The following is a 12,322-nucleotide window of genomic DNA, read 5'->3' on the forward strand; positions in this document are numbered from 1 at the left end:
ACTGTCCACTGCTTCCTTAACAATCTCATTTCCTGCGAACAAATTTTCGATTGTGACGATGCCACTGCAGGCATCTGCTCTTTCAAGCATTTCAGTTAGTGAAGGAAAGTGAAAGAGGAAGATAAAAGGCTGGAGAGGCGTCCTAAAAGCATAGATGGTATCAGGTCTTTTCCTAGGATCTGTGCTGAGAGGGGCGGACGAGGATCAGCAAGCTGCTGATGAAGACGTCTCTGTTCCAGCAAGAGAGAGCGGCCTTGCGTTCGCTTTAATTAGCGCTTGTTCCGAGCATTCACACATAAAACAAGAGGAAAAATGCCTTTCATGCAGTGTAAAGGTTCAACATTAAACATGTTGCTATGATAATGTAGTTTAAGCACATTTTCTTTTGATTATCATGGTGGTGTTTCCTAATCTTCATTTAAAAGAAAACCACTGGAGAGATGGAGGAAAAAAATAAAAAATAAATAAAAATCACCTCAGCCTGACACCCACATCCATTAACATGACCATTAAAAAGAAAGCGTAGATAATAATAACCCTTCCTCAAACTGAAATCTCTTGTCACAGTGATTGAAACAATCGCCAGTTAAAAAAATAAATAAAATAAACCTGGGCTACTTCAGACTGCTGGAAAATGGTTTAATGGGTTAATGCAGGCATTCTTGCAGACAACAACTTCATCTTTTTTGCTTCCAAACAAGAGTTTTCAACATCTCAACATGACGCTGAATGATGAGTAATATCATCTAAAAATGATGCTACTCTTTTAATTTACAAAATCCTCTGAAGTGTCGGTCACACCACACTACATACGAGACGGACTGAATAAACATGACAACCCCCCATTCAAACACAGAATAACATTGCCAGTAGAAGTGATGCTCAGCATCCTACATATATCCAAGCATGTTAGAGGAAGTTTTTGCACATACTCAATTCATTTAATTCTGCACAAATATGTCAGATAATTGCAGAAAATAAATTGTTAAAACAAAATTGGTACTTGGACACTTTCTTTGACAATAACATGACCATGCATTAGTCTCTCCACTTTTAGTTAACCACAATATATTGAGAATATATAATATTTGCAAGTTGGCGATACTAAGGACAGAAATTCTCAAAATTTAATCTAACAGTTCACAGACGTATGATCTGGAATATGTCGTTCAAATGGGAGACTGAGTAAATACTTCCATATACTTCCAATGTTTTAATATATTAGGGCCAAAGTATAGACACTTTTCCGTCTTACAAGTATTATAAGGTTTGACACTGGGTCTTCATAATGGCAGATTACAATTTTTCCCCACAAATATGCAATAGACTTTCTTGTACACTGGTCTTCTGAAGATGGTTCAACTGTCATTTACATAGAAATGGTGCCATCAATATGGGGCATACACATCTTTTAAAAAGTGTAAAGAACTGACCTTGCACTGAAAGTGTTCATGCTTTTTAATGTCTAGTCACAAAACGGGCTAAACATTACAAATATATAATATTTCCCATTTAGTTAAACCTTTGTTACGTTCCTATAGAACTCCATATCAAAATGACTATTCATGGGAACTAGTGCAACCTGGAGGAGGCCTGGTCTTTGTGACAAGGCAGGCACAGAGTAAATAGACAAAGTACTCTAGAGCAGCTCCAGAGCAATGGCAGATATATTAAGGCCATTTTCAAAATTACAGGAAAAAAACAGTAGCAGACAGCTTGACTTGCTACCCAGGCTGAATAGAATTCAGTTGGGGCAGCAAAGCAAGCAAGCAAGACCAATTTTACCAATTTTTTCCCCAATCCACTGATGTCAGTCGTCCACGTGCCAGCCTCCCCACATCCCTGGCCAGAATGCTCCACTCTTCTGTATTCAAGTGTGTTCAGTTTTGGTGGAAATAAGAGTGGTACCCTCGCTAGTCCTTCCTTTGTAAACCCATGCTTCACACCTCCAGTAAAGTTCTGGGGCACAGTCAGGCAGTCAGGACTGTTTTAGACGCTTTCTGGGAAGACCAAAGGGTGGGCACTGTGCTGAAGCCAGGGCACGGAAGGCCTCGGCTACCAAGTGAGGATGGGATTGGATCATTGACTTCCAGCCTGCAGTCTCCATTATATCCGTAGCATGACTGTAAGCACAGGCAAAATGAAGTTAACACTCAGACATGACAATGTGCACATTAAAAATCAATAAACATAAATGAGCTCGTAATGACAAAGCAAATAAGGGGGACTTGTCTTTTGAGTTGCATGATAAACTTGAAAAGGACCATTAGTGCTTTTTGTGCATAGGTTGCTGTTACTGTAGAATTAGAACGTCTTCAAATGTTGAATACAACAAAGACGGAAATAAGTTCAACATTTCAAGGTGCCCCATGACAACACACTACATCATCGAAAAGAAAAACTTCCCATAGCGACCACCTCCCTTCTTTTTAAAATTCTGCAAATATTCCATTTCCAGGGTTTATCCAGGTATAGGTCTATTAATAACTTGGATACAAAGATAGGAAGCTTCAAACTGAAAAGGCAAATAGCACTCTGTCTGCCTGGGCTAAAACAATGAATTCTAATGCATCTGGTAAGGAGAAGAGATAAGAGTGTGTTATTAATCTTGTGTCACATATATCAGCTAATTACATACTTGCTATTCCAGTTCTTTCCATCTTTACAGCCCAGCTGTCTCAGGACACTGCACCTATGGCAAGGAGATAAAAAGGTAAGCATTCAGGGCTGGTAAACAGAAATGGCAGCAGGAATTTATCACTGGAGGTTTTTTTTTATTTTGCGATACTTGCCTGTTGATAAAATCTATGGCTTGTGCTTTGAGCTGCTCGGCACTGTGCAAGTCTGCTAGGATGAGGGTGTCGGCCACATTCTCCACTGAAAGGCTGTTGCACAAGGCCTCTTCACACATGACCTTTAAACGCTCGAGAGCATACTGGGGATGGGGGGGTGGGGGGCGAGGGGGGGCACAAAAAGCAGTGGTTACACCCTGGATGCAAAGTGGATCCCCTTGGTTTGAGGTTTTGTCTATTTTTGACTATTCTGAAATAATGACACATAAAAGCTACAGATGCAAAAAGTTAACGTTTTTAAATGATTACGATTCTACTAGAAATGGGGAAAAATGACCAGCATCCAAAATGTTCGACCAGCAGAAGGGATTCAATAAAAATGTATAAAGTGTATTTGGCTAAACACTATATCACTATCACCATACTGATACATTAGATGTGACTCCTAAAATGTGGTACTGTTTGCTCCTGGAATTTTTAAAATGTGATGAGATTCAAGATGTAGGTGAAACTCACTCACAGGATCAAGATTAGCTCGCTGCGCTCCAAAACCTTGTTATCAGTAACAAAAGGACTTAAAATTCAGAATGAGGCAGTAAGTGAAAATGGATGAGATGGAAAGATGAAAGTCCGTACTGTGCTAGTCATTGTTTACTTATTCTTAAAACCAGGGATAAAAACCTATTTTGAGGTCACAATGACCTTTGCGTCAAAAGTGTCTCACCAACTCAGTGTCTGACCAGCTGTGAAACATGGTCATCACTTCTTACGAATGGTCAAAAGCATGTTATGTGAGGTCACGGTGACCTTGACCTTTGACCACCATAATCTGATCACTTCATCCTTAAATCCAAGTGGATGTTTATGCCAAATTTGAAGAACTTTCCTCGACATGTTGCTGAGATTTTGCGTTCACAAGAATGGGACATGCGCACGGAAAACCTGAAACCACAATGTCATCTGTCGGAAAACCAAAATATGTTTTATAGTTTATCAATGCTGAGATAATGTTGCATAAGATGCAGGCCAACAACTGTGTAATTACACAACTGAGCAACTTAGTCTTTTAGCCTTATTGACGCGCATACAGTACTGGTCGCTCCACTCACTGGACACGCTGAACACAATCAACACGTACCATTGGAGAAGCAGTGAGGTACATGACTTCCTGAGAATGAATCACACTTAATGATGGTTTCAGCACTACTGATTCAGTGCTTAGTAGAGATGTTTTTGATACCCTTTTCCTTCCTATAACAGGTTCTAAAACCTTAACTTTGTGTATCAGCCGAAATCCGATCCATTACATATGTATATTATAATTTTCTAACGCGCGTATACTACTAAGCCTGTATGATTGCTATCACTGTTGTACAGCCGGTGGTCAGGTTAAACCCTTCATCAGAGTTAAGGGTCGTCCACAAGTAAGGAGTAGTTGTTCTTGGTTTGCACAACCCTTCAGAGTAGGGCGGGTCATGACTTCGCTATCCTGGGGGAAAAAATGGCGAACGGGACACTGCTGGGAAGTAACAAGGTTCTGAATAGAATTGATAGGCCCAAGTGTTAAACAAACCCTAGTTCTTTGTTGGAAATGAGAGTTGCGTCCCAAAATAATTTCAGGGTTGAGTGGGTGGATAGCACACAGATTTCTCAGATAACATGCACGGCATTTAACTTGCAAAATAATGAAAATAACTGGCCAAAGGCAAAACTGAAGGTAGATGTTTGCCCAAGTTTCAATTACTTACTTTATCTGCAGCTGCCAGCAAATTGTCTGCCATCTTCTCCAGGTTAGGGGCCTTTCCTGTATATATGAAGCCCATCATTTCCTTAAAGACATCTGGGTCTACGTCACTGATGTCGACACGGTTCTGGAAGGGGAAAACAAAAACAAAAAAACAAAAAAAACCTTACTTATGACTCATTTGAACTCATAAGTATTAGGATGACAAAGCATTTTGAGCAATACTGTACTGTAAGAAGTGTAGCAATGTGCCACAGTAGATCAAAATGAACTATTGAGGAAAGTAACATGAGGTATTTGTAACCATTATTCTCACCTTTTTACTTTCCTCCATTTCATGTTCAAACATAGCATTAAAGACAGGTGACCTTGCTGTTGAAGAAATAAATGAAAAATGATAAATAGAATGACCAGTCAACAACCTAAGCATATTAGCACACCAAATCAAATCAGTATTAATACCTACGGACATTGTGTTACGTGACAAATAAAGCAGCATTGATTAAACAGCATAAGACACAGTTTTATTTTATAGAAAAAAAATATCATCAAAACATCAGTATTGAACTATGGCAGTTTTAAAATCTTGCAAAATCCGTATAATCCAACCTAGTCAGCATTTCCCCCTGACCACTGCAGCTGCCACTGTGTCTAATGGAGACAAGCTAGAGAGGCGAGGCAGTCTCTCAATCTCCTGGATCCTACAGTCATCTGGGTCAGGCAGGGCCAAGCAGGGGTTTTGGAGTGGATTAGCACCCGCTGCAGAACTAGGCTGCAACAAATCAAGCCAGGAATACAAACCCTCTGTACCCTTTTGAGGTGCTTATGGCTTTCCACGAGAGGCCATTAAGAAAAAAGCACAGACAGACCTTGCTAGGGCCATTTAGGGGGGCCTATCTCCTGGTTGCTACTTGCTAACATGCTAGGGGCCCTTACCTGCAAGGATGGATTTGTGGGCTTTGAACTCCTGCCCTCCGACGTAGAGGCTGCAGTCTGTGAAGCGTGAACACTCCCACAGGTTACCCAGGTCATCAGACAGCTGACACTCTGGTACCTTCAGCATGTTCATGTTGGACTGGCCTGAAATGTTAACGGAGTCCTGGACAACGCTGACCTGTACATGAGAAACACAGAATCACAGAGAGAACAACACAATGAAGGCTAGGCTAAACATCAACAACAAATCCACCAGCAAATATCTCTTAACGCATTGGAGAAAAGCCTTATTTGTGTTTAAATTGCTCATTCTAAAAACGTTTTTCCAAGGCTGAGGAATCTACAGTGGGAAAAAATCTAGCAAAAAAAAAAAAAAAAAAAAAAAAGGCCACTTGAAACCAAAATTAATTAACTTTGCTGAAACACCTAATTGATGACAAAAGGCATTTTGTCTTTAATTTGAGTGTAATTTGTTTATCAAAGTGGCAATTTCCCTGAAATTGTTGAATCTTTTTGGAACTGATGTCTGGCACTGTCTGGCCCTGACAGTATTTGGCCAATTGCATTTGCATCAAAATTCACTGACACTTCATTTAACTTGTCCCTTGAAAGAACATTTTAGGAGACATTTATTCTTCTTGACACGATGAATTCAATTATTTTGAAAACAAGCATCATTGTAAATGATTTAAGATGGAGGAAGCATTTCATTTTCTAAGAGGTTAATGTCATCTGAAGCAAATGCTAGCAGTATGTCTGTACTTAAATGGCACTAGAGCTTACACTCAGGTGTAAACTGGTCGTGACAGGAATTAGGAGACTCTAGCCTTGATTCACTTAAGGTTACATTGGGGGAATAAACATGTCAAAAACAGTGATGTGATTTTAAAGCTTTTATCAAAGATCCTTTGCAACAATTAGATCCTTTGTATGCCAAATACAACACAACCACAGCTCAACAACATGGCGCTGGTGGTAAGAGACAAAATAGAGTAATTGCAATGAAAAGAAAAATGGAAACTAATGGAATTTTTCAATTACTTCCAATCAATGGAATTGGCATTTGGAACTTAAGTCTATTCAGTGGGTACATCAACCTTTTTAGCACATCTACACACATCTACACACAGAGAAGTGTCAACAAAACAACCAAATCAAAAAACAAGCTGTGTGACATATAGTAGAGTTTTTTTGGGGCTTATTTAGGACAGCTCAAGATGGACATGAAAGAGGGAGAAAGAGAGGGGATACCACGCAGCCTAGAGCCATAGGTCAGAGTTGAACCCATATCCACTGCAGCAAGGACGCAGCCTTGGTACATGGGGGGCCAGCTCTACCAGGTGAGCTACCAGGGCACCACCTAGTACAAAGCCTCTTTGTGCCTGTTATGGATATTTAAATCACACTTATGCCTATAAATGATGTACGATAACTCATTAGCAAAGCTATCAATCACTCAGACTCCTGCCAGTGTCTCTAATAATTCACCTCCAAACTCAAAATCCTTTCTAGTACATATAACATTAAACCAGCAAACCAAAAAAATGAGACAGAAGTGAGAGATTGCAGTGTTCTGTGGACAGACGGACAACGGATGAGAAAGGGAATGTGTGCCAGCCAAATCGATGATTTTCCAAAATGAGTAACTGACCAAGTCAACTCCCATTTACCAATCAAAATGTTTTTTTGTATAGTTCCATACACAATCTTACATTCTTAATTATCACAAGTAAAGCTGACAAAAGTGTGGCTCTGTTATGATAACATTACAGCATTCATAAATAAAAAGACTGTAACCCTTATTAGTTTATAAAATACAAAAGGAAAACAGTATTTACCTCACAGAACAGAGTGAGCTTGTCATCTGGTAAGAGTCCATTGGCTTCATCAAGGAGGAAATCTCTCCTTATAAATTTTTTGAAGCCCCAGTCTTTGCCTTGGACAAATCTATATGCTCTTTGGCTTTCTGCAACAAGAAGAACATCTCCAATATTTATTCTCAAGTTGGAAAAATGAATAAAAGGAACATCAAATATAGGAGTATAACTGGGGGTGATGACTTTCTGATGGCTTGTACTCACCCATCGCTTTTGTCTCCTCTCTTTTAGCGTTCAACAAAGAAAACTTGAACTTTGCTCTGACTTCACTTTTTGGACAACTAACAAGAAGTAAATACAATGACAGATAATCTTTGCTTTCATCATCAAGTCCCTTTGGATTGACTCGCAGACACCTGACAAGTGAACAGACAATACAACACATCAGTAACGTTTAATACTACTTTTATCACTTTAGTCAAAACACAAGACTATGACGAGCCTCCCAGGGGCAAATCTCTTTTCCTTTGAGAGACTGTGAGTAACTATCACTTGTTTGCAGAGTTCCCACACAATGACATTCATGTTTGGTTTTAAGGAAATTCAAGGACATGAAACTGGATATGAACATATGGCAGATCGATAAATCCAAAAACCTTCATATTGCAATATTAGTAAGCATGAGTGTGATTTTCCAGCTCTTAAGACCTACAATTATTCACAAGGATTTTCACACTCTACAGAAAGTACTAACCATTTCATCTTGTCATTAGGGCCAGAGGAGAAGGTTGAGCTCTTCAACACCTCCCCCATTTCTTCTCTGCAAAAACTAAAGTTGTTTATGGTCCACATGTAGGAAAATTTCACGACTTTGACCTTAGAATCAGAAGAAGAAACATGCAGAACCATTAGACCAAACATTTTTCCCCTTTTACATTTTGAAAATACAGTTTAAAAAAAAAAAGGAAAAAATAGGAAATGTATAACTTGACATCATACTTTGACTGCCCATCCTATACATTTGAATTTGAGTCATACCAGTATATGACCTTTTGGCCAAAGAAATTTTGAATATATAAAATAATACAATTAATGATGGCTGAATTCAATGAGTTTAGAGAGAGCAATACCTGTGTGTAACACCAGCTCTCTGCCACAGGTCCACTTGACATCTCCCCAGGGGGAGGAGGGGTGGGAACCCGTGACATCACTGGCTTCGGGGTACCACTCACTCTCGTCCTGAAAGCACTAATAATTCCAAGAAAACAAGGAGTAACATTATTTTTGCACAAATTAACAACATAAATTACATTCACCTCAACAATTTAAACCACCTGATCAGAATAAGACTGACAAAAATAATAATAATCAAGATGGTAAAATTCTTCACATGATTTGAATCTGCTCACATCCCAATCAAAACCAAATGTGATGCAACAAAAATAGTCTGCATTCTTACTTTATCTTGAGGTTTTGTAATTTACTGACAACTAACATCAAATTTTAGAATTTAGTTTAGCCACGGGATAGGAGGAAACAGTCAATCCTTTATACTACATACATACTATACATGTTCTTACATAGTAAATAATGTGGTTTGTGTAAAAAGTAAAAACCAGTGCCTACTCAAATGTAGAATGCAGTTACGACACAACTTCTTCCATTCCACAATCCTATGTTTCCATCTAATGCCCACTGTCACAGCTTAAGCAAGGCTATACGCAGACCAATTTATTTCAAGTGTGTAAATGGAAGAAATAAATGTGAAACAAGGACATAAGCAAAAAAAAAAAATTAAAAAAAATTAAAATTACAATGTTGACATATTGCATTCAAGGGTGTGTGTAAGCAGTCAGGGCTGTTGAAAAAAGCTAATAAAGAGAACAACAACTGATGCTGCAGTCAACCTGCATGTCCTTGAAGTCAAAACAATGTACATAAAAAAAAAGATAGTCAGGTGCACATATAAACATTGTGCAAGGTCTTGCTTGCTGTAATGATTCCCCGAGTTCATACTGTACTGATAATATCCCTTCCTGATGCACTTTCAATGCAAGTGATGGAAATTCAGGGACAGAATGAAGCGGAGGAATGCTTACTACAAGTACAACCAGTTTGACCATTCACATGGGCATACGACTACTGCTTTTAGTTTAGATAGACTTAAACTGTGAACCTATCCTTTAATGTCCCATCACTTTCCAAACACCTCAGACTAAAGGAGTTGTAGATAAATCCTGCAAATCAACTGGCTATTCTGTTCAATTTAAAACCTTTGAACGCTCATCAGAAATGAACCACACTAGAGTGAGACTGAAACTTTGCCTGAAGGTGAAACTCGCTAGATAAAAAAAGACAGACAGACCAAACATTCTTAGGTCTACTAGTGGGGCAAAACCCTCATCTTATTTATGTTTCATGAAAAGTACTATTAAGGCTCGATTTGAAGCTTAAAAGTTTTCCATATTATCTGTTTTTATTATCTGTACAACAAGTACAGCATAAGCTACTCTCCTTTGCATACATGAATACCATTTGCCCTCTACTGAATTTCACATGGGGGATCATAATAAACATAATTTTGCATACACAGTATACATTTAAACTTTTAAAGTCACATAAGACAGTGAAGGTGGCATGCTATTTTGCACAAATGTGAAGTTGGTTTGCCACTTGTGTGATCATGTGCACAGATTCTCACAAATTTAGTCTGTAACCAATTCTTTTTGTAAATGAACAGAACACATACGGACTGCTGTCTAGACCAGTGCCCAAAGGTTTGTTGGCAGAAGTGGGCCGCAGGATGGGTTACAAAAAAATTCTACCATGTAGCAAATGCATCAAATGTTACTTGGTCTGGAAGTAAATATAAACATTTAAATATATAAAAATAACTTTTTTATTTGATATGAACTGGCTAGGGTGTGAGATTGCTTACATCTAAGCACCACCTCTTTCCTAGTGTGTAACCAAGGCGACAAAAGTAGCATCGTAGTAACGTTAAGGGCCAACGCTCACTCCCCTCCCTCCCCCTCTCAATTTTAATGATGATTTATAAACAATCATTGTAGTCCATAGTTGATGGAATCTTTGCTAATATTACTACACTAAATAATGTCATTTTGTGCAATGAGCCATGTACTTGTCAGAGTTTTTATGCCTATTTGCCCATAACAAAATAAGATGGGCGGTGGGTCTTTTTGCCCACCTTTTAGGGGACCTCAAGCCTCCAAGGTTTGGTAAGCTCGAATGTAGACAGTTGCAAACACACGGTGGAAAAAAAACAACAACTACTCATATCACACAGTTGACTAACTGGTGAGGTGAATCTGGCAGTTGCTTAACAGCACTGTTCAGTACAGTAACCCCAGGCCATGCACTCAGTTTCAGGCTAGGTTATGGCCGGCAAGCCTGGGCAGATAATTGTGATTACAGCAAATGCAAGCAAATACAACCAAATGCATGTTGTCTCAGTCATATGACATTCATGTACCAACATGCCAATGTCATTTCACTAAAGCAACTTAAGCAACTGTTACCGCAGTATATATATATATATACACACACACAAAGCCAACACAAAAACAGACAGTTTCACACGAACACACGTTTGCTACAAAAGAATTTGCACACCTTTTCCGGTCCAGCCACACCTGACACTAAGAGGACACATCCCCTTTTGGAGTGTCAGTACATTTCCTTTAATCTTTATCATGAAGTGAAGTTCATATCAAAGCCTCTAAACCCCTGTCAGCCCTCTGATCAAGTCATCTCAGAGTAAGGTATTTCCTCTTAATCTTAAAAAAGTATAAACTTGGTCCAGAATGTTGAATATTTGGACAACTGGCAAATGAGCATACAGGCAAAAACCTGTAAGACATTTGTATCTTTACTTCTGAAATATACTTTACACTATACACAGATTTTTTACATACTGTACACAGACAAACACATGGCTTGACGTAAGAACTGCAAAAAAGAAAGTGTCTCCATGGCAAGAAGACATGAAGACAGAGAAGGGACGACACTGTTCAACTATTTCCTCCACACTCTCTCTTCCCCAGAGTTCAACCTCTTTCTGTCTGTCCCACCATGTGATTTACAATATGCCTCACAGATTCTCTGCTTCTGAGTAAAACTTGTGTACACATACACAGAAATATGTGTGTGATATACTGTGTTACTATTGTGTGTGTATTCACTGGGCCACTTGTTTCCTGCCTTTTTCTTGGATTACACTGAAATTCTTCTCAAAATAAGGCTGAAAATATATACATTTTGAGACAAAGTGCACTCATGACCATGCAAACAGGGACTACACGTGGTCATTTTGTGTCTTTGCTTATAAATCACATGAATACTGCACAAACAGACCCGCAGGTCGAACAGCTGATCCACCTTTAGCTATTACGGCTAAATATGAAGTCTGAATAATGCAGCGTAAGAAAGGAAAATTAAAGTCGTCTCATCACCTCTTGAATGGTTGAAATGTACAAAGATGCAGCTTTTCTAAGTTATCACAGGATCCTTCATGGCCCCATCTTCATGTACCACTCTAAAAATGAAACAAACAAAAACAAAAACAGACATATTAGGCTTAGAAAAGGGACCATAACAACCTAATCTAAAAAACTAATTAAAGTTAGCCCCTTGCTACTGAATTAACCATCAGTTCTCACAAACAAACAAACAAACAAACAAGGCCTGTCAAATCTACAAATACATAAACAATACCAAGTCACACCACTAAAACTAGAGCTTTGGAAACCAAGTCAACAATGCCACGTTATTAAATACTGAGGGCATTAGTTAAACGATAACACACACACACACACACACACACAGACTGTTAGCCCACATTGGTAGTGTAGGCCTTACAATACATTGCTATGTTAAATGTGTTAATTGATGCTTTATCGTGTAGCCTAGCCTGTAATTGACTGCTCGGCCTAGAAGCCGGTGAGTTAAATCAGCCAACTCAAGATTCACCTGCAACTTTATGCAACAGAGAGGATGCTATCAGAACAGGCAGC

At 38.9% G+C, this 12,322-nt stretch overlaps 1 protein-coding gene across 4 annotated transcripts in view; it reads right to left on the reverse strand.

Annotated features, from left to right (window-relative positions):
• Positions 1-622: 622 nt before the first annotated feature.
• Positions 623-12,322, reverse strand: part of spopla (speckle type BTB/POZ protein like a) — a 12,705-nt gene continuing 1,005 nt past the window's right edge. For 3 of the 4 annotated variants that reach the window (XM_051404108.1, XM_051404109.1, XM_051404110.1), the window contains exons 2-12: positions 11,762-11,844; positions 8,420-8,537; positions 8,044-8,165; positions 7,554-7,705; positions 7,311-7,438; positions 5,473-5,650; positions 4,853-4,908; positions 4,541-4,663; positions 2,793-2,935; positions 2,639-2,692; positions 623-2,123 (exon numbers count right to left, since the gene is read on the reverse strand). In XM_051404108.1, the coding sequence (XP_051260068.1) occupies positions 1,979-2,123; positions 2,639-2,692; positions 2,793-2,935; positions 4,541-4,663; positions 4,853-4,908; positions 5,473-5,650; positions 7,311-7,438; positions 7,554-7,705; positions 8,044-8,165; positions 8,420-8,497 (1,179 nt within the window). In that variant the 5' untranslated portion in view covers positions 8,498-8,537; positions 11,762-11,844 and the 3' untranslated portion in view covers positions 623-1,978. The remainder of the gene's footprint in view (positions 2,124-2,638; positions 2,693-2,792; positions 2,936-4,540; positions 4,664-4,852; positions 4,909-5,472; positions 5,651-7,310; positions 7,439-7,553; positions 7,706-8,043; positions 8,166-8,419; positions 8,538-11,761; positions 11,845-12,322) is intronic. The other variant, XM_051404111.1, reaches the window with a different exon arrangement.

Source organism: Dicentrarchus labrax, unplaced genomic scaffold (genome assembly GCF_905237075.1).
Source record: "Dicentrarchus labrax unplaced genomic scaffold, dlabrax2021, whole genome shotgun sequence".
In the NCBI taxonomy this organism is placed as follows: Eukaryota; Metazoa; Chordata; class Actinopteri; family Moronidae; genus Dicentrarchus; species Dicentrarchus labrax.